At 35.2% G+C, this 22,553-nt stretch overlaps 1 protein-coding gene across 2 annotated transcripts in view; it reads right to left on the bottom strand.

Annotated features, from left to right (window-relative positions):
• Nucleotides 1-973: 973 nt before the first annotated feature.
• The window catches only part of LOC143449365 (xaa-Pro aminopeptidase 1-like), a 54,351-nt gene continuing 32,771 nt past the window's right edge, over nucleotides 974-22,553 (bottom strand). Inside the window, exons 12-17 of one of the 2 annotated variants that reach the window (XM_076949533.1) lie at nucleotides 21,715-21,847; nucleotides 18,281-18,455; nucleotides 18,116-18,184; nucleotides 11,864-11,940; nucleotides 3,191-3,289; nucleotides 974-1,968 (exon numbers count right to left, since the gene is read on the bottom strand). In XM_076949533.1, coding sequence (XP_076805648.1) covers nucleotides 1,786-1,968; nucleotides 3,191-3,289; nucleotides 11,864-11,940; nucleotides 18,116-18,184; nucleotides 18,281-18,455; nucleotides 21,715-21,847 — 736 coding nt within the window. In that variant the 3' untranslated portion in view covers nucleotides 974-1,785. Of the gene's footprint in view, nucleotides 1,969-2,572; nucleotides 3,090-3,190; nucleotides 3,290-11,863; nucleotides 11,941-18,115; nucleotides 18,185-18,280; nucleotides 18,456-21,714; nucleotides 21,848-22,553 lie in introns of those variants that run through there. The other variant, XM_076949532.1, reaches the window with a different exon arrangement.

The raw sequence follows: 22,553 nt of genomic DNA, 5'->3' as shown, positions 1-22,553 counted from the left end.
AATGAATCATCGAAATCAACAGACAAGCTGTCCGAGTTAGTCATGGTGATTGAAACTCATATATTAGACATCTTATAAGCAGTAGTATTACTTATGTTCTTGTTTATTTGTAATATTGAGGAAGTGTACAGCATCTACAATAAAACCCTTTTTTTGTAAACTATTTTTGTTGTAATATTAAAACCTTTCGGCTGACAAAAGCTTGGAGTATTCTAATCGCACGCAACAGTAGAGTCAGATAATTCAATGGGTAAATTAAGTTAAGATACTCATAAGCCAAAGGGTTCCACAAAACAATAAATAATATTTAATTAATAACAACGGACATTTTGCCTACATACAGAATGTGATTGCGGCGAGGAAAACTAATAGGTGCTGACGATCGGAGTCAAATAAAACTGTAGGCCATGGGTTTTTAGTTTAACCAATAATATAAATAATTAATTAATAAATAGCGCCATACACTCATGGCATAGTTCGAAGCTACTGTAATTCTTACACTTTCTAGTTATTTGATAACGTCACTTCAATGTTATAACATACAGTAGTAACGTAAATATAAACCTTTTAATCTAAATGAATGATAACTTTAATTAGGCTATGTAAACTTGATTTCATAACCTGTATTCAACAAAGTGCTGCGCGACTTACTTTTACGGTGAAATAGTAACTTTCTTTGGTTTGTGGGTTACGGTACAAAGTACTTACGAGGATCCCTTCCACAAAATACTTCAGTCACGACATTTGTTGAATTAGGTTAGTCTAGTTCGGTGTTGTGCATGAGAAAAATTATAACATGTTGGTACAGGTATGTCATGAGTCTGTGGTAATGGCGATGTTGATTGTTTTAAGGTTGGCCTAAAGCCAAAGGCTTTTAGTCTTTCTTTTAGAACTCCAAGACAATTGTGTCTTTGACTCCGTTGCGCCTGCTTTCTCTAATTGTTTCTTTAAATCAGCACAACATTCATGAAGTCTAAATTGTTATATTGTCCGAAATATAGTCGTAGTCACATCAGAAACAACTTCATCACCATTTCACATTCAAATAGAGCTATCACTTGAATTCAATAATGAATAATCCAGATGGTAAACTGATAAGATGAGAAGAGAGTTATTTTAACCAAACCTAAATTTTTATACCGCTGTATCCCACCAATCAGCGAAAGACCTGTTGCTTGCCAAGCTACGTGTAACATGTCACATGTATTATTATACGTCATCTACTTTTCACCAAAGTACCATCCAAACTTTGCGCCGTAAAGTACACAATTGCTACTTGACACACTTCAACTATGGGTGGTAGGCCTATGTTGGTTTGGCGCTACAATATTTGAATAACCGATTAAGCAAGGAAAATACACCTGTTTAAATATTCAATTGCATCTAACTGGAGAACACACAATCGCTTTTAAAATGCCGATTATAGAACTTATTTAAATTGATTATCACGACCGCCACAAATCTGTGGTCATAAGTCCTACTTGTTAGTTTACTACAAATCGCGCATCTTTCCAGAACCATGTTAAAATTACATTTAACCATTCACTACCAAGCAAGTAGACTACCACCACATATTTTGCACTGTCTCTGGCCTATCAATCTCTGACCCGTGGGTCGAGGATTTTTTTCTTCATATGGTAGGTACGTCCCGTTTTAGCCGGAACAGTTTCGGTTTTTACGGTTTTGTCCCGGTCAGTCAACCAAAAAGCCCCGCTTTGGCATTTAGTCAGCCTGCATTGCCCTACACTATACGAATATTAACATAGGCCTACTGTGATTGGTTTGTTAAGCTAATTTGCTGAAGAGAGATGCCTGATGTGTGTTCTTGTTTCGTTGTGTTAAATGTGAAAGTAGAACGTCACTGTAGCGGGTTATAATTGGTCGAGTACTGCAGTGATTCTCAAACTTTTTTCGTTGCGACGCCTTTGGAAAAGTTTGCTGGACTTGTGACGCATCAGAGGTAAGAATCTAATAAAGACGTTTATTAATTATGAAACTGGTAGCCTATCTATTGATACAACAACAAAAAATATGAACGTCTAAAAAAGAAATATGAATAAAAAGGAATGTCATTTAATGTGTTGTTTGGGTTTGCTTGCTTTCGCAAAGTTTGTCGAATCTAGAGAGAATTCGAATTCATGTGCCAGGAGATAGTAAACTATTGTGCGACGAAATTATACATTATTATGAGCTGATATAAGGGTAGCTACGAAACAGAATTATTGTGTGACGCCTTTGGAAAACTAAAACGACGCACAGTTTGAGAACAACTGCAGTAGTGGGTTGATTGTTAGCGCATTCGCTAGTTCAATATAATAGTTGGCTAGTAGGAAAGTAGAAAAATATGAACCACATTTATCTAAGGCTCGTTGTTCTGAAGCGTCCCGGTTTTCAATCACAAAAATATGGCATGCCTGTTCATATGGGTAGTTTATTGATTGAGAAGTTTTCTGCTTACCCTGTCAAAATTTAAACTTTGTCTAACTTAGGCTGTACCCTTTGTTTAAGAAGTGCTAAATTTTCCCCTTTCTCTTACCAGAACGAAAAAAATAAAAATAAACAAACAGGAATGTTCAGTTTTTGAACTTGGCCAATCTGTTTTATGCGTCTCATGTTAAGCGAATAGGATCGATGTAATCATTTCAAGAAAAATGACTTTGCAAATTAAAAATACAGGAAAAGATTTTTTTCAAACATGATATAGCTTGAGTCTTGAGGATCCTTTTTCAACATAGGCCTACACTTTATCAATTTTGGAAAGTACAGTTTATTATGTCGGTTCTTTCTTAGAAATGAAATGAGTGCAATGGTTTTTTACATAATGCTTGATTATTACTAAGTTATTAGTTTGTCATTAAATATCTACCTCTACTATGGTAAGTCTAGCTCATTTCCATTAAGCGCAAAGAAATTATGCTAAGAGTAAATACGAAAGCGTTTCCCCAAATTTCAACAAATGAAGTAGCGCTTCTTTCTAGTAAAGTTGTTGCTGAATCGATCCATTTCGTGAGTTTATGTTTTCCCTGAATTTCTGCTTCTATCAACAGCTTTCGGCGTATCGTGCTATGATATTCGTTCAAATACTCTATCTACAAAAATGTTCAAAGCTAAATTATGTAGCATATCGTCAAAAGGGTTCTGGGCAGAAATCAAAAAGAGTTTCGTAACGTGTAGCCCTACTTACACTTACCTGGCCATCGGTCAGCAATGAAGTTGTGATCATTTTTTGTTGAAAAGGTACGAGTGTAACAGGTTCAAAAGCGTGAAACTCAAAGCTTTCGAAATGATACTGAAATCAATAAACAATAAAAAGTAAGCTGGTTACCTTCTTAAGATAATGATTATACGGTACTTAAAAATACTAAGGTTTCTACCAGGTATTTTAGCATCAAACACAAGGCACAACTGGTGAAATACAGAAATTTATTTCTGTCAACGTTTCGCTAACCGGTTAACCCATTCGGGATATCCTCATCAGGGCAATGGGAATTATATTTAAAGTTTTGCGAAAAGTTTTTACAGAATAGACCTTTTGCAAAGTAAAAACGCTTGAATGACGCAGGTCACGTGACAGATTTGATGACAATCATCTGTTCCGCCTATCTTTTACAACGCAAACTTTTTTGGGTTCTTTTCTATGTGAGAAATAATAAACTTTTGAAGTTTTTATAGTTTGAACAGATGCCATTCATATAATTTCTCCACAAACATTCGAACTAAAAGAAACAGTCGCATGGCCTATTTAAGCTGCTACTAGTAGTCTGGGATCTACGGTACCATGTACCATTTTAAGTCTAAAATAGGCCAATCGGAATTTAAGTTCCTTTCTGAAAGGATTATTATTGGAGTTGTCTATGACTAATGTATAGTGCAAATGTTTTAGTTAAGTTCTTTTAACGATAACAGACAAACCTTTTATTGGTTAACTGTTATACTTTTATTATTTACTTATTATAATATAATACACATTTTGAGACCCGTTAGAACTTTTTGCAATGTGAATTAAACATTTGGCACCATGTAGTTCACAAGGCACTTCTTAGGACCCATATAACTAATGTATATTGCAAATGTTTTAGTTAAGTTCTTTTAACGACAACAGACAAACCTTTTATTGGTTAACTGTTATACTTTTACTATTTACTTATTAGACTCTAATAAACATTTTGAGACCCGTGAGAACGTTTTGCAATGTGAATTGCACATTTGGCACCATATAGTTCACAAGGCACTTTTTAGGACCTATATAACTAATGTATAGTGCAAATTTTTTAGTTAAATTCTTTTAACGATTACAGACAAACCTTTTATTGGTTAACTGTTATACTTTTATTATTTACTTATTAGACTCTAATAAACATTTTGAGACCCGTTAGAACTTTTTGCAATGTGAATTGCACATTTGGCACCATATAGTTCACAAGGCACTTTTTAGGTCCTATATAACTAATGTATAGTGCAAATTTTTTAGTTAAGTTCTTTTAACGATAACAGACAAAACTTTTATTGGTTATTTGTTATACTTTTATTATCTACTTATTAAACTCTAATAAACATTTTGAGACCCGTTAAAACTTTTTGCAATGTGAATTGCACATTTGGCACCATATAGTTCACAAGGCACTTTTTAGGTCCTATATAACTAATGTATAGTGCAAATTTTTTAGTTAAGTTCTTTTAACGATAACAGACAAAACTTTTATTGGTTAACTGTTATACTATTATTATTTACTTATTAAACTCTAATAAACATTTTGAGACCCGTTAGAACTTTTTGCAATGTGAATTGCACATTTGGCACCATATAGTTCACAAGGCACTTTTTAGGACCTATATAACTAATGTATAGTGCAAATTTTTTAGTTAAGTTCTTTTAACGATAACAGACAAACCTTTTATTGGTTAACTGTTATACTTTTATTATTTACTTATTAGACTCTAATAAACATTTTGAGACCCGTTAGAACTTTTTGCAATGTGAATTGCACATTTGGCACCATATAGTTCACAAGGCACTTTTTAGGACCTATATAACTAATGTATAGTGCAAATTTTTTAGTTAAGTTCTTTTAACGATAACAGACAAACCTTTTATTGGTTAACTGTTATACTTTTATTATTTACTTATTAGACTCTAATAAACATTTTGAGGCCCGTTAGAACATTTTGCAATGTGAATTGCACATTTGGCACCATATAGTTCACAAGGCACTTTTTAGGACCTATATAACTAATGTATATTGCAAATTTTTTAGTTAAGTTCTTTTAACGATAACAGACAAACCTTTTATTGGTTAACTGTTATACTTTTATTATTTACTGATTAGACTCTAATAAACATTTTGAGACCCGTTAGAACTTTTTGCAATGTGAATTGCACATTTGGCACCATATAGTTCACAAGGCACTTTTTAGGACCTATATAACTAATGTATAGTGCAAATTTTTTAGTTAAGTTCTTTTAACGACAACAGACAAAACTTTTATTGGTTAACTGTTATACTTTTATTATTTACTTATTAGACTCTAATAAACATTTTGAGACCCGTTTGAACTTTTTGCAATGTGAATTGCACATTTGGCACCATATAGTTCACAGGGCACTTTTTAGGACCTATATAACTAATGTATAGTGCAAATTTTTAGTTAAGTTCTTTTAACGACAACAGACAAACCTTTTATTGGTTAACTGTTATACTTTTATTATTTACTTATTAGACTCTAATAAACATTTTGAGACCCGTTAGAACTTTTTGCAATGTGAATTGCACATTTGGCACCATATAGTTCACAAGGCATTTTTTAGGACCTATATAACTAATGTATAGTGCAAATATTTTAGTTAAGTTCTTTTAACGATAACATACAAACCTTTTATTGGTTAACTGTTATACTTTTATTATTTACTTATTAGACTCTAATAAACATTTTGAGACCCGTTAGAACTTTTTGCAATGTGAATTGCACATTTGGCACCATATAGTTCACAAGGCACTTTTTAGGTCTTATATAACTAATGTATAGTGCAAATTTTTTAGTTAAGTTGTTTTAATCCTTTGACTTTATATGTGTCGCACTTTATCAGAAAGGTTGAAAGTATACGGTAAGATAGGATACCTACAGCAAATAAGGCCAAGAAGGTTATATTTTTATTCAGAGCTGGGTAGATTTTTAGTGCAATTGATTTTAGATGCAACAGTTAATTTAAACTTATAGGTGCAGTTTGGCCGGTTTTGGTTTAGTAATTTTGAATGAAGAAGACAAGAAAGTTTTATTAGTGTATAAGGAACCTGCAATAAATAAGGTTTGCTGGTTTTAAAATACGCTTAACTCTGTAATGATTTAAAATATTCAGACCAATATTTAGCTGTTAAGTAGGAAAGATTCATGCCTACACTCCATTCTATTTTCAGTTGCTTCATTGCAAGTTTTTAGGCCTTATTGTCTTCAAGGTAATAAGGCCCAACGACGCAGAATACAAGGGCTAGGACAGAAATGCCCAAATATATTCTATTTATAAAAACTTTTCAACGAAATCTAAGAAAAAACTGTTTACATGTAAGTTCTGTAGCAGTGGGCCTACCATAGGCTGCTTAACCCATATAAAAATCCGTGAAAAAAGTTAACACCAAGCTCTCGGTTGGCATAACATCAGAGAAACATAAGAAATACATTAAGGACATACAGTGAGAGCAAGTTTGAAATATTGTTGCTTTTGGTTTTTCATTTTTTTGTATCTTCTAAAATTATGACGTTTTAGCACAAACGTTTAATGTCGTTTTCTTATTAACAATTATTTATTTAGCTGTGTACTGTAAGAGGAGGTGGGCAGTCAGTACTTTGAAAGTACCGTCTGTAACGGTACCGGTACTTGGCAAAAAATGTACCGACGATTCCAATATTCGGTACTATTTTTAAAAAGTAGTTCGGTACTTTGACGGTATATGGTACCGATACTTTTTGTGTAAAAGGTCCTGTTATAAATGCAATGTTTGCCGCTATTATGCCCTCAGTAAAGGTTACTCCAGGTAAAAACATATGTGACGTCACATTTCTTGATTAAAAAAGATCAACCAATGCTAAAATTAGTATTAAGGATTAATTATCATGTATTTTTGAAAACATACTTGCTAAAATTTTAAAATACAGTAATCACAAGAAATGTACCGGGACCGATTGAAATTTCTTGAAAAAAGTTATTCGGTACTTTTTTTTAAAGTACCTACGGTACCGGTATCGGTAATGAAAAAGTACCGCGGTACAATAATTCGGTACTGTAGTACCGTGGTACTGCCAACCTTTGACTGCAAGCAAGAAATTATACCAATTGCGACTGAATGTGCAAAAGTAATTTTTGTTGTAAAAGCTGTGCAAGCAGTGAAAGGAATTGAGAACCTTTAATTTAAAAACAAATTTAAACACGAAACCGTTTTTGAATGCTTAAAAATAAGCACGATTGCAAGTGTTCTCACGCAATTCTATGATGGGCAAGCTGTAGCCTAAAGTAACTTTATTATCATGCTGTTTTTGACCAGTTATAGTTGTTGGTAGCCTATTTTTATTAAACGTAAAATCATATCTTCAAACCGTACATATACATATATCTACAACAAATAAAAAATACACTTGCCCGAAGCAGAAACAAAACACAACAAACAATTAAGATAGATCGAGCCGAGTTAAAAAAGGGAATGTTCATTACACTGGTACACCTGAAAATAGAATAACTTGCAAACATGAACCCAGCATCCTATCAAACGGCCAACCACATTGAGTATATATAGAGTTAAGAACGTTTAAGTTAAAAACTAGTGGGCCTTGTTCGCTGCAGGTACCTTAGAACCACAAAGCTGTGGTAACGGCCGGGTACAGGTGTTTTTTTTTCAATTTGAACATATATCTCTTAAAAATCCCATTCGGATAAACATTTAACCCCAAAGAATCCTTAACAGTTTTTACTTCTTGTTTCAAAGAGGTTTTAATAGACGAAAGAGCATTGGCGCGATGGAATAAAGTAGGTCTTATTACCACTGCTCGTTTCTGGTCAGGAGGATGTTGGGGATAAAAACTCAAATTGCGGTTTCTGTGAGTTGGTTTTCGATGCAAAGAGGAAAGAGCGTGCTCTTGTTACTTCTGGAGATTAAAGAATCCAAAAGTGCAATTGAATTGTTTTCTTCTTTTTCTAAAGTAATTTGATTGAATCTTCCTGGGATTTTAAATGAAATTGAAATTTATCTTTGTTGGCAGTTTTTAAAATTACAAAAGAGTCATCTATAGGCCTGGATACATAACGTTTCCAAACTTTGGGTTGAGAGGAAAAGATAAAATCGCTCTGTGTCCATATCTTCCATAACCAAATTAGCGAATACCATAGAGACAAGTGATTTCACAGCTGTGCGAAAAATTTGTTGGTGATGTTGTCCGCGGAAAGTAAGGTATGCACCTTTTAAACAAACCTAATCCTCCGCATACAAGGTATGCCAGCAAGTTCCAGGACTGGTCTCACAAAACATCTATTTCAAACCAAAACTACAAGTTAACCGCCTGGGAGTCTAATGCGCTTTCCCATCCTTCTCTGTCACGCTTGCATGCACTTCTGGTAGTATTTTTCCAGGATTTTTCGTAGTTCTGTTGTCACTGCCTTTTTGATGCCGTGCACATGTTCAAAACGGGTTCCTTAATGACTCCCTTGAGCTTGGGGAAGAAGAAAAAATCACATGGAGCCAGGTCGGGCGAGTATAGAGGTTGCTCCAGTACAGTGATGTTCTTCAGGGCCAAGAACTCTCGGATACCCTGACACGGGCGCCGAACTTGGGCGGACAGGGCGGATTTTTCCGCCCTGGATTTTTATAACAAATAATAGCGATTTCACGTTCTTGTAATCAAGATGAATTGGTTAAATTTATTGTTGCTACTCGTTTCAAGAGTGCAATCCAAAACTAATGGACTTTCTGCACTCACCCATTTACTTGTTACACGTACATAATAAACTTTATTGCGTAGCACGTGACTTTCTCGCGATACATTAACCATTATTAGAACAATGCAATTTATTTTTAAATGAACTCTAAATTAAACACGTCGTACAATTAGATGACTAGTGGAAAATTTGTTTAGACATGATCAAGGCGAGTAAGATGAGCTCTGTTAAACGTAATGATTTAGAAAGGTCAGGCAGGCAAACATGTATTAGGTCGTTTTTCGCTCGGAATAGAACAGGGGAAAACGACAATGAAGTTAGTTTGCCGCTTGAGAAAGAAGACGTTTCGACTTCAGATCCTTCTATTCCTGGTTGTTCCGAAAGTTTTAATATTAGTGTTTCAGCGGAAACTTTAACAACTTCAGGCACTGCAGAGAAATATGTTTTACGATTGCTTGAACAGCACGAATGGAAAAAATATGATCGACAAAAAGATGTGGCTATTTGTAGTGTGCATATGGGCTTCTTCAGCAAATCATGTGACCCCCGATGCCCTGGGCCAGGGCAGTGCGTGCAGGTGCGTTGTCATGGTGAAGCACCCACGAGTTGTGCTGCCACAACTCATGTTGATCGCATTATTTGATATGAGAGGCATCGGCCACTGTGAGTTCTTGCCACACGGCTAGATAATCAACCAGCATGTCTACGAAAAGATACTGCGGCGTTTGATTCGTTCAGTGCGCAAGGAGTCATTTTTGTTTTTTAAGTGGCTCAATAAACAACAAGAAAATTTGTTAAAACCCATGCGCTTAGGTTTTTAACAATGTCACATCTAGCACAATCCATAAAAGGATTAGCCTAAGTATATCGCGTATTTTGCTTGAGAGCAGTTGTCCCATAAGCGTCCTATAATGGGTAAATTTCCTCTTTCACATCATCTATAGCAGGGATGGCGAACCACTGACCCGCGGGTCACGAAGTGACCCATCACAGATTTTCAGTGACCCACTTGTCTTTTTTAAAATAATGAAATTTAAACAAATATTTAAGCAAAGAATAAATGTTTCACTAAATATTTGTAATAAGGTCCCAACCTATTTTAATCTAGTACCGTACCGAATTGCCATATAGCAGTCTGACACAACTAAAGCCGTAGTAGTGCGTTATCAGTATCACGGCAAGTTACTGGGTGCTTATAACGTAATAAAGCTATTGTGCTCTTGATTGTTAGCAAATCATGTTACATTTTTGTACCCTTTAGTGACTGCATGCCTCTTGGCTGTTCAGGATTAGTGTGGTCTGGTAAGCTGCAAACATTTAATGCCTGCAAGTAGGCCTAAGTTTTTATATTCTGTTGAGTTGGTCTCTTTGTAGGCCTACTTTGTTTTGCACTAGCGGTAGTTGAGTATAGTCTTTCCAGAAACTCTAAAATGAGTATCTTTTACCTAATTTTTAACTGTCAGTTCGTTTGCTAGGCCTAGTAGTGAAAACGATTACAAACAAAAGAAAATTTAAATCTGATGCCAGTATTAGTGGTAGGCTATTCCATGATGAGTGGACTTGCAAATTTGGAGTAATCAAGTATGAAGATAAAGCCTTGTGTTGTATTTGCAAAAAAGTTATTATTGCACGTTTAAATCATCTCCTACAAAAAATTGAAATGAAAACGGATATGGATGGTTGTGACTTTCCTGCTGTTGAAAACCATGCTGAAAATATAATTCTTACAGAGTGGAACTCCCTGCCAAATTCGTTTGAAACTATGAAAAGATTTGCGGTAGCTCTGTTAACGTTGTTTGGTTCTTCATATTCGTGTGAATCTTTATTTTCGCACATGAATTTTATACAATCAAGCACACGGAATCGTCTCAGCTCAGATATGAGTGCTGCATGTGTGAAGACTACGATTACCAACTAAGGATAATAAGACTTGCAGAGAAGACGCAGCAGCAAGTTTCGCATTAACATGTAATTAAATGTATGACCCACTTTTGCTTTTTCAAGGATTAAGGTCTCTTTTGTGACCCATGCACTAAAAAAGGTTCGCCATCCCTGATCTATAGCTTAGTGACAATTGAGTATCTTTTTAGCCGATGAAATAGACGTGGTGCAAAGATTTTCTTCAATCTGAAGAGAACGATACCATGCCAAGTGTGGGTGTGTATACGGGCATATTAATTTACAAATGCATGCACTCCAACGCACACATAATCACAGTCTTCATAGCCTTTTTGCAAGAAATTACAACTGTTTTGCAAATACAGAAACAACCCTAAAGACCCATCAGTTATTCAGGTTTACGTAAAGAAGTAAGAAATGAATAAAGTACAAGGACAGGTGTTTTCGCAAATAAGTATAGAAGTGGCGAGAAACAACTTCACGCCATCAGTTGCGGGTAGGCTACATCATTTCGTGGTTGATAACACAAAACAGCCACGAAAAGACAAAAACGCACTTCTTGCTAATGCTGGTATGTGTGGCCCACTTGCGTTGACAGTTTAATGATTCTTATTGCTCAAATTAACTTTTTGCAGATGTCTTGAAATCACAGTTTTCCGATTTAGCTTCAATAATATTTAAATACTTATTATTAAGAGGCGGAGCGGTAAGCGGGTTTGATGGCTCGTACACAACGAATAAACGAGGCGGGTTTGATTCCCATGTGCATGAGCTACCGTTGTATAATTTCGTTGAGCAAAGCATGAAGGAGGATTGCTTCTGTTCAGCAGTTTTTGGTGAACAGTTTAGATTTCGGGTAATACAATAATAAAAAAGTCGAAAATATCATAATAATAAAATAGGCTATGAATATCCACCGGAAATTGCACAAAAGACAAGCTCGGTAGCAGGCGCTTAAGTGGTGGGGATCATCGCCAAGCTTAGGTTGTGCAAGGACTTTTTTCAGTGCCAGGATAAAGATAATGATACCATTATTAACCTTACCGAAGTGTTTGCTATTACAACAACGACAACATTTTCATGACGGAGACCAAATTTGCCTTCTTCGTAGTATCCTGGTTCTGTCAAAAATAATCAATCTTTTTATAGAAATTCAGAGACAGGTGTATTTTGATTATCTACTTACCAGCATTTTTAGTCGTAATATTGTGCTTAGCCTATTTATTTTACCAGTGGTGATTAAAAGAAAATGATATACATGGAAAATGCATTTGAACCAGTAGTGGAAGTACTGTAGAATAGTAGAAGGAAGTGTGGAACGATGAGACATAAAAATGTTTTCATTTTTTACAAAGCTGTTAAAGAAATTTTTAAAAAACTTTTGTTTTATTACAATTTGTACTTGGTTTAGATACTATTAGCGGACTCAGTTTTTCTTCTACAAACTTAATGAATAAAATATATAACAAATTATAATTTATTTTTGTCTCTTTGTTCCCTCACCTCTGGGACCTTTGAAACACACAATATGACCTATGAGAGCTACCAGGAAAAAGCAATTATCCTAGTTGTAAAGCATATTTTAAAGCACACGAAATACAATTGTGTATTTATCAAACATCAGTTATATGTAAATTTGTAACGTTATTGAAAAAATTGATGTGTATTGAACGTCACCAGCAAAACTGAATCTGTGGGGTGTCTGGTGAAAAGTCTGCTGTCTGCACACTAACGTTAAGTTAGCAGTAATTCGCGGCCTGACTATAACAAAACTTGACTTTAACTCTAATGTTGCGAATGCGAGTCCTTCATAGTAAACACAGGGTAGGGTCGGTGCTGGACACCAAAACATACAAAAAATAGTTTTTTGTCCAATTATTGTCCTACAAGCACAGATTGATTAGCGTTTAAAACGCATAAAGACAGACAATAGAAGTGGATCTATACTTAGAATTATGGTCCTTTCAGTATGGCGGCTACTTCTAACGAAATGTAGCGCTCTGTGTGTAATGTGGGACGTCACGCTCTTGCACGTCATAGCCGGTCGCAGCGTCGTCTTGAGTTTAGAATGGCCTGACGCCAACCGCCACAAACGAACTTATACCATTTTGCTGAAGTGGGGTGTAGAGAACATGGCAAATAAAATGTTTTAAAAGCAATAACTAAATAAAAAAAACAACAAAATAAAGCCATTTTAGAGAATTAAGATCAAGACTAATAACCGCAAAGCACAATTGTAATTGAAGTAGTATTTTTCATAAGTAATTTATGTTTGTTTACGTTGACCATAAGTGTCTTCCTTGGCCTTCGTATAGCTTTTGTAACATAGCCGTTATTGTGAGTTTTGCTTTTTTGTTGTTACTTGTACCTGGCTTAGACAGCGCAATAACAACTTGCTTGTTTAGTGTTGAAATCAACTCAGCGGATTCAACGATTTACCAACCTCAACTAAACATTGCAAGGGTAGTATGGTATCACTAAGTCGTTTTTCTTACATCGACGTAAACTTTTTGAAAGTTTGTTTCACAATGTTCAACTGCTTCTTGCTGTTGGCCTACTTTCTATATTTTTCATGCCATAAAGATTGTGGCGTTCGAAAGGTTCTGACACCATCCACGTGGAGGCACTATGGCCGCCACAGTACTCGTACACCTTTGTTCTCGTAAATCAATTGTCACTCTAAATTCTACTGAAAATAGAATTGTCACATGACAATAGCATAGGCTACAACAGCACCTGGTCTGTTCAATCAGTAACCTATGCTAAACAAAATTCATCATTATTAAACACCAGTGGATTGAAAGAAAAAAACCTCTGATTTATCCAATCCATTTACAGCGACATCATAAGCTTTCTTGGCATTTGCAAAGCCAAAAACTTGCTAACCTGTAAAGTAGGTAACCGCTTGGCCAGGATGAGTGCGTGCTTACTGCTCAAAATGCAGTGGTAATAACTTGCTCAACTTCACGTAATGTTAACAACAAATCTCTACTGATCAGACAAGAAAACATCCATACAACCTTACTCGCTGATATTCCACTCGTTGTAACAAGGAAATTCTACCAGTACCATGCCGTACGATAGACCGTTTCGATATGTAGCGCCGTTGCATTTCATAAAATTTATGACGGGAGAATGTCGGGAATTTAACGGACTCGTAATGAGTCGAACCAATTACTCGACTCAGGTCACAATTTTCAAATACTCGACTTGACTCGAGTTCCTTTCCAAGAAATTACAAAAAAGACTCGACTTGACTAAAGTCAGGTCAAGTCAGGTTACGTTTCAGCATTTAAGTAAAACGAATCTCTATTCTTTGGTTGGATTACATTAAAATGTAACCTAAAATGACTTTATTTGTCTACAAATGCGTACATTGCAGTCAAATGAAGCAAATTTTGTAATAATCCTAAACGTTTGTGGTTGATAGAAATGGTGTTTTACTTACTGTTTGGCTTGGTTTCGAATATTAAATGTCTCCACTTGATTCGCGCCCTATTAACCGAAATAATCGACTTGAATCGAGTCACTTGTACTAAAAGACTCGACTTGTCTCTTAGAAGGTAAATGACTTGACTTGCGACTGGAGTTTCATGATTTAGTTACGACTCTGGAACTTAATGCTTTTTTTGTTTTGCGTTCGGTTTTGGTGTTCTCCTGTGTTGGGCTTTGCATTACCGTATGCACTAAGTCTAAGAGCTTGGAGCGCACCTTTTTTCCTAACGAACTGTTGTTGAGTCGTTTTGCGCTTGGTTAACGTTCTGTGGTGCTGAACTAGCTTAAGCGATCTAACGAATGCGTACAACTTAGGAGTTAGATTACCGATAATTCTATGAAGCACTACGATCGCATAGTCAAGATGGTACACTGGTGAACCCGAAGGTAATTCGAAGTTCAACTTTGCAGTCAGGTTAACAAACATTCCTCCTGTTACTACTAAATGCAATTCGTGATGATATGTATCATTTTGTAATATTTTACTTGTTATTACAATATCCAATACTTGCAAACGTTACTGTTAAAGTTTTTTCTCTGTTGTAGTAGAGTTTCCCAAAAGCCGGCAAAAGAAGACGCCCTCTGGAGAAAGATTCGGTCGACAGAAAATTGTAACCTGAATCCAAAAACGACAAGCCGAGAGTGGTCCGTAAAAGGCGAAATTTTTCCAAACTACAACAAAGGCGTCTCTCCAAATCATACCAGCAGACGAGGTGAGGTGACGAATCATCACCTTTATAATGATACACAAACACAACAACACTGCGCTTGGTAATCGTAGCGTGATGCTAACTATCTTAAGCGGTCAAAGAATTATTTATTGACTGTGAGGTGAGGTGACCAAAAAGGTGCTAACCTTATATAGCAAAAAAAAACACGAAAATATGCTCACCAATAATGAAAGAAGTGGAAAAAATGGCACAGCCCGGAAACTTAAAATGTGTAAGGCGTAAATTGCACAATAGTGCTTTTACGATGGAAGATTAGCAGGGCCACCAAACCCGAAAATGCGTATAACTTCGGAGTAACATTAACGAACATTCTATTGAGCACTTCGATCGCACGGTCAAGTTGGTATAACCATATGGCTAGCTGGAAATAGCATGAAATAAGCAGTTAACCAGTAAACCGCAACTACTACAAGCAAGACATACGATAACCAAAACCTGCAACCAGTCAGACCAGGCAACATCCACAGTAGCTTGTAGGCTAATAAGCTAACAAGAAAGTGGACTACCTTGCTACACGTTTGGACAGAGGAAGAGTTTATCGAAAAAATTTGGTACAAAACTAGCTAACTACTGCATTGTAAACCTGCAAAGCTTTGCCCATGATTAACCAGTGTAACCACCTTCTGATTGACAGTTTCAACCTTTTGCACGATTCCTATGATTTTTGACAACACTGAGCTATAGCCAAGAAAAATTCATCTTCTGTTACGCGCTAGTGTTATTTGACGCATCAAAAATATGTGTTTTCAATGAAGTTCATTGAGCTAATAATAAACTTCATTAAAATACATGTTTCTTGGAATTACTGGTCTCGCACAATAGTTTTTCTGCACTTGATAACTACGGGGTACCTGGCATTCATTTTTCAAACAAAAAATCGAAATCAAAACATAAAAAATTAAAATAGTTTCAATATTCAAAACGAAATTATTTTGTCCTACAAAACTTACAAAACTCGAAGTGCCTATACCAAGCGTTTTAGAAAGCTCTTCCTTTATGATGACCGAAAGTTAAAACTCATTTTGCAACTGTTCTAAGTACCACGTTATGAAAAAGTACCAGTTTACCACGTCATGAAAAATAAAATAAGATAGATGAAATAAACCGAATGCAATTAGTCTTATTTTTCCAAACGGTTATCTGGTTCGTGTGTACCATATTAATTATTCTATTCTAAATTATTGTTCTACGTGTGTCACCGCAAAATAACTGATCTGGGCCACTGCCAAAAATTTAGTGACAGGTGCTGAATACAGGTGTAAAAGTTCATTTGTCTTTGTTGGCGGCAAACTTCGTGACGCTAAGCGCTAATGCTAAACAGCTGCCATTTAAAAACGTTGTTTTTTGTTTTCGGTAGTTATGACCAAAGAGAAAAAACGATTAGTGAAAATTATTGAAACCACCTGATCGTTTTGTTTTGCGATGACTGTTGAAGGCTTGCGTATACTATAGCACTATACTATACTTCGTTAACAAATGCATCAACGTGCACAGTTTGGATGACTTCCAAGTAGTGATACACAGTCCTCTTTTTAACGACGCAAAGAGTTTGTCTTAGAAAAAACGTGAGGGGGCAAGTAGGATATTTTTTTGTCACACATTTATATTCGCATTACTATTTGTAGCGGTACGCTTCCCGCTAATTAGACATTATGAGTTCGGCAATCAAACTCGGATATTTACCAAACTTAAAGAACGATAACGCAGAACGCTATATTCTCAGTAATGGTTTTTTTGACATTAGCACCATTTATTTTGGGAGTATCAAGTACGTGAACGCAAAACACGAAATTCATAATAATCTCGATGCTCTCGATTAATCGATGTTCATATTTCCAGCATATAGTAATCCGTCGAGTTATTACCGTGCTGAGTTGCAAACTATCGAGCTAGCCAGTAGGGTACTAAGCTCTGAATAAACACCAAGCGTTGTTATTGTATGTTGGCTCAGAGATTGGTAAGGCACCACGGCTATTAATGCGGCAGGTTATTTAATTGGAGTCAGAAATTACGTACGTTCGATTAATTATCAAACTATTCCATAACTGCTTACGTAATAATTAAGATTTTTACACTACCTGTGTCAAACGGTATGAAAGGTATTTTGTAGCATTACCCCAACAGTACAACTTAGCTTTACTGAAACATTCAAAAAAGACATTTGACATGTGTTACGTACGGTTACGTGACAAATCAATGCTCGTTTAACGAATTCATTTGAAATAGCCTTTAAGTTAACGATGAATTGTAGTTTCAAAATTATGTAAACCATATGTATGTCGCCAAGCAACGCCATGACGAAGACTCATGTTAATGTCAACTTGGAAACAAAATTAAAATAAAGCTACGATGGTAGTAATCAAGCTGCACTGAGATTGATGATGACCTACACTCATTTTTAGAATCTTCTTTTGGAAAAGTTGAGAATAGGTGTACTCCTGTACCGAGCCAATACACAGCCAATTGTTTCTGGCTATATCCTTGAACGCATAAATGCTAAACGATCAAGAAGCACATAATGGTGTGGCGAATGATTTGCTTTAGTAAAAGCAATGATTCTTTATTACAAGTCGCAAAAATTATAGATTAAATGCGTTTTTGAACCTTTTATTTAGGGGTCAACATATCTTAATTTAAATAAAAAAATCTTTTAAAGGCTCATGATAAGAAAAGTGTTGAAAACCACTGGAATGAAAGGAAGGACTTGGGCAAATCTGTTGCAATACCGTAAATATCGGCCACCATTGAAGTCGTAAACACTTGCCACAAAAACTAAAGTAATTTTGAACACTAGACCTAGTTTTGCCATTCTGAAAGTTTCATATTACTTCGTAATTTCGGTCAAAATACTTGCGGTAAACAAATCTAACCTTGTTGCACCGAAAAATAAATAATGACGCTCTACACGAGAAATAAACGCCAGATTCTTCCAATGTTTCATCATCTCTATTGTTTGCATTTACGGCCCCGAAATTTTATAGTGATTGCTTTGTTTTGAGAATAACGCAACGGCGTAGTTGCAGTTAATCGCAAAAGTTAAGGCTACTGCGCATATATGAAGCTTGCTTACCAATACTCGTAAACATGCCTGGTTGCAAATAATATCCTTCTGCCAGAGAGGTTCCAATACCAGGGGGATCTGCAGTGTGCATAGTATACATTAGAAAACGGTGAAATTGCATATTTTCTTAACTTTAATTTTCAAAAATGCATTCTTTTTTATTGTTGCACTTACATTCATGTACGCACAAATATTGTCCTATACCATGCCCGGAACCATGGCGATATTCAAGACCAACGTCATATAAGTGCCGGCGAGCTAAGATATCCAAATCATTGCCATCTTTATTGTATGGAAATTTTGCCATTTCAACGTCTACCAAACCAGCCAATGCTCGTGTAAACACTTCCTACAATAACAAATAACTATACCATTCAAGAGATTTATAAGTGCACAGTTTACGATATAAATCGACAATATACTCAGAAAAAAAACATGAATAGTGCCAATAAGATATTTGTACTAGAGGTGCAACGAAATTTCGGCAGGCTGAATCGGATGAAACTACGCAAATTTAATTTTTGGCCGAATTCATTTCCATATTCGAAAGAAAATTAAATGTTTAACATATAAAGGAAAGTTACCCATGATTGGACAAGATTCTCCTTTTGTAGAGGATTATTCATTAATATGCCTTAGTAGCTAGGTTAGTCTGTTATTAGTTTCACTTCTGTTTCTACAGCATTGGTTACAAGCAAACAGATTAACCAGACGCACTGATCTGAAAGAACGTCATTCTGCCACTAGTTTGCCCAGTTATTCATGTATCAGATTTAGGCAATGACAGTTAAACCACGAGTCTGGCCCAGATTATTATGCACATGTTGTGGTATTCCTGTTCCTTTTTGTTGTGACAGGTACTCCGCGGCTGAACTCATTCCTTCTATATAAGCCTAGGCATATAGCTTTGAGAGTTTCAGTGATTGTCCCAATGTATATGTCAAAACCTGCTTGTGGTTCAACATCATAACTTTATTTACTTTGCTGAGTCCTTGCATCTTTTTGGCCAATGTCTTCATTAGGTATATCCTCTTTAGGATATATGACATGTTGCTTAGAATTTTTTTATTATAAACATCTTGTGTGAAAGAAGGATGCCTTGTCCAATAGCAAAATGTGATAAAAGGACATGTTCACAATAAAATATATATCTGTTATTAGAGCTTTGAAATGTCAAGCAAATAAAAGTGTTGCAAAGGAAGTAGAAAAATTCAATCACAATGTCAGAACATGCAATATAACACACTGAAATCAACTGGGACTTTGAGCCTATTAATGGCTTATATCAATGAGGAATTATCCCTTCTCCAGTGTACTGAGATATTGTTTAAGTTCGACATGACCGATTTCAGTTAAGTTGACCAGGCTGTTTGTAGTGGTAGCAGGTAGGATAGATTGATTGATGGGGATGAATACTCAAACTTTTAAACCATTAGAATTTCAATTTGTTAGAACTTGCTTGGATTTGCTGCTGTTAGATTTTGTACAACTTCTTTTGCCATTTTTGTTTGAGCTGATCATTTGTTTGATTTGCTAGGTTCAATCTAAGTATGATGCTTAGTTGCAGGAGATCCCACCTACATTTTATATCTTTGTCATTGGTAAATTTTTAATTTTTCTATTTGTAGCAAATTTTATAATTAAGAAGTACTCAAAACCTCTTAATTTTGCAAGCTATGAATGTTTTGTTTCATTTTCAGATAAAAAAAAAAAGTTTTCAGTTCATGATTTTAATTGCAGGACACCCACTCGCATAATTAATTATGGTAATATTGTCATTTGAACATTTTCTAAATGCCTTTTTTCATCTTGATCGATACTTAGCAAAAATAAATGTATCAGGCACAAAAACAACCCGGTGTGCTGGAAGAGTTCATGGAGGAGTAAATCCCAAGATTCTTTCTGCAACAGAACCTGTAGAGCATAATGTGTTGAGATGCACTCTGACTGTTAGAAGCCTGGCATGAAGTCGGTAACCGAACAAGTCATCAGATTACTGGTAACTATAACTCCATGGCAGCAGTATACATCCTATACATTGCTGAAGTTTCTGCTTTTTTCAGTATACGTATGTTTGATTTATGAATTTTCTGTGTGCGTACTTTTCTCTTTTTTTCATGTTTCTTCCATTAATTAATCGCTTTCATCAAGTTTTACTAAATAAAGTACAGTTCTTCTACCTTTGTTTGCATGGTAAAAACTGCTGTCAGGAAGGTTGGAAGTAAAAATAAAACAGTTTTTGACAGCAAATTTTTTACGGAAAATTTGTTATACTAAAAAAAATCAGTAAATTTTATATTTAAAAAAAAGGAAAATGTTACAATAACTAACCTGTGAAATTTACTGAAGATGAGTAAAAAACTGCCTCCAGTCATTTTGTACATAAGTTTCTCTAACAGTATTCACAATTGGGTAAGGAATGGAAATTACGACGTAAAGCTGCCGTGGCAGAGAGCGAGCATAAACTCTGGCTGGATTCTTTTTCAAACTTAAGCCCGACTTACAGCTCTGATGCAACGCAAAAAAATTGGTAGCATCATCAAATAAACATATCTTCAAAATTAGTTGGTAAACTACAATGGCTTTTTATAGCTTACTTAAAATGGAAACAAAATACTTTGACATTGTGCCCCACATACCATTATTTGCCAAGAAAAACAACATTCTTTTTTATGTTTAACAACGATGAACGCTGGAAAAAAAATTGCAACACACATTTTTAGAAGATTTTTTTCTTTGTTCATTCAAAAAATTTAAGCAATTTTAATTTAAGCAAAATTTAAGTTAAGCAATTTATTTCAAAGGCAAAAATTCTAAGGTTATGGCTTAATTAAAGCAAAGTTTTACTATAAATGATTTGTGCATACTGTCCCATCTTGGTTTACTAAGGTTTTCCAAAATGAGATAAAAAGTCATTTTTATTTCGTAAATCACTCAATAAATAACTAGAAAATTTATTAAAACTCAAGTACTTAATTTCAAGAAATGCAGTACCTAACTGTTAGGTACATATAGGTCTAATCCAGGGATGTCCAACTTTTTATTATAGTGGGCCGCATTTTCACTTGAAATAATTCAATGGGCCGCAGAACTTATTAAATTTTAAGAAAAATTGGTACATAAAGAAACGAGTGCTTTAATTCTTCGAGTCTTATAGTTGTATATAATCCTGTTGCTCCCATACTATACTATCCCTGTGCGCCTAAAAGCTGACTGGTACATTTTAATTAGGCTAAGATTCATAAAAAGATTAATGAAAGCATTTCGCGTTTTTAAGTCAGAGCAGTTTCCCAAAATTGTCCCATCATGGGTAGATTATTCCTACTTCTTAAAAAAAACTTAAAAACCCCTCATTGGAGCAAAACTATAACAACAGCAGATATATGATTGTTGTTGCAACTGTATTTCCTTCATTATATAAGTCGCAGTGTATAAGCACTGCTTAGTACACTTCTATGATAGGAATACTTGAAATATTAAATTTCCGTATACAGCCAAAAAATTAGGTTTTAGGCCGAATCTAAAAAAACATGATTTGGCACACTCCTGTAACACAACGCCACAATATAACACTATGTAGACTACAATATAAAGAACTGGGTGGGTACTTTTTGAAAGTTAGTAGGTTGACCAAAATGCATAGATCTAGTAACATCTGTTGTTCCTCCAAGATATTGGCCGCCTGAATCAATCACGTACATTTCAAATGTTGTTAAATTTCTATTGGTTTCGAAGGTAGGCCTGAAACAATAAACTAGTTGTAGCAGTTTTGCAAAACTATTATTGCAGTGACAGCAACTTCTGTCAAATAACCTTTAGCAGTCAAAGTACAGTATCCCTGAATCGAAAACATTTTTGATCATTCAAGAAAAAAGTGACATATCCTGTATCGGTAGGGATGCTTTCAAAAGTTTTTTGCATTTTCCTGTGAAAGTACCAAACTTTCAGGACTGTTACCCTATAACCTGAAGTTTGTTTTATGACGTTAGAGATATTGCAAATTGTTCTTCTGGAGTTCGGTATGGTTTGGCGCGGTTAAACTGCAGACCCACGTCTGAGGGCAACTTTTGGCTAGCCAAGTATATCATTTGCGTTATTTGCAGTATAACTGGACGTTAGAATAAAGTGTAAACGTTATCTTATTTTAAAGTGTTGTTAGACATACAGAAATTTGACACTTGCAATAAGTGGTAGCTCAGACCACTCGTTTTATTTGTAATGAAAAATTGTTACATTAGAATTATGGAATTGACTACTTATAAAATATCGATTCAGATTAAGTAACTATTGCGTCATATTACCAAATGACTTTAAGTGTTTAATAAACCAACACCTAACAAAAAGGCATTGGAAGATAAGTTAATTTTTACTAGCTACTACACTTGTTTTATCAATTATCATGGATTGGAGTGCTGTGTCTTTATTTTGACTCAGTGACTGATCCAGT

Source organism: Clavelina lepadiformis, chromosome 3, assembly GCF_947623445.1.
Source record: "Clavelina lepadiformis chromosome 3, kaClaLepa1.1, whole genome shotgun sequence".
Classification (NCBI taxonomy): domain Eukaryota; kingdom Metazoa; phylum Chordata; class Ascidiacea; order Aplousobranchia; family Clavelinidae; genus Clavelina; species Clavelina lepadiformis.
This window is presented reverse-complemented; position numbering and strand designations above follow the sequence as displayed.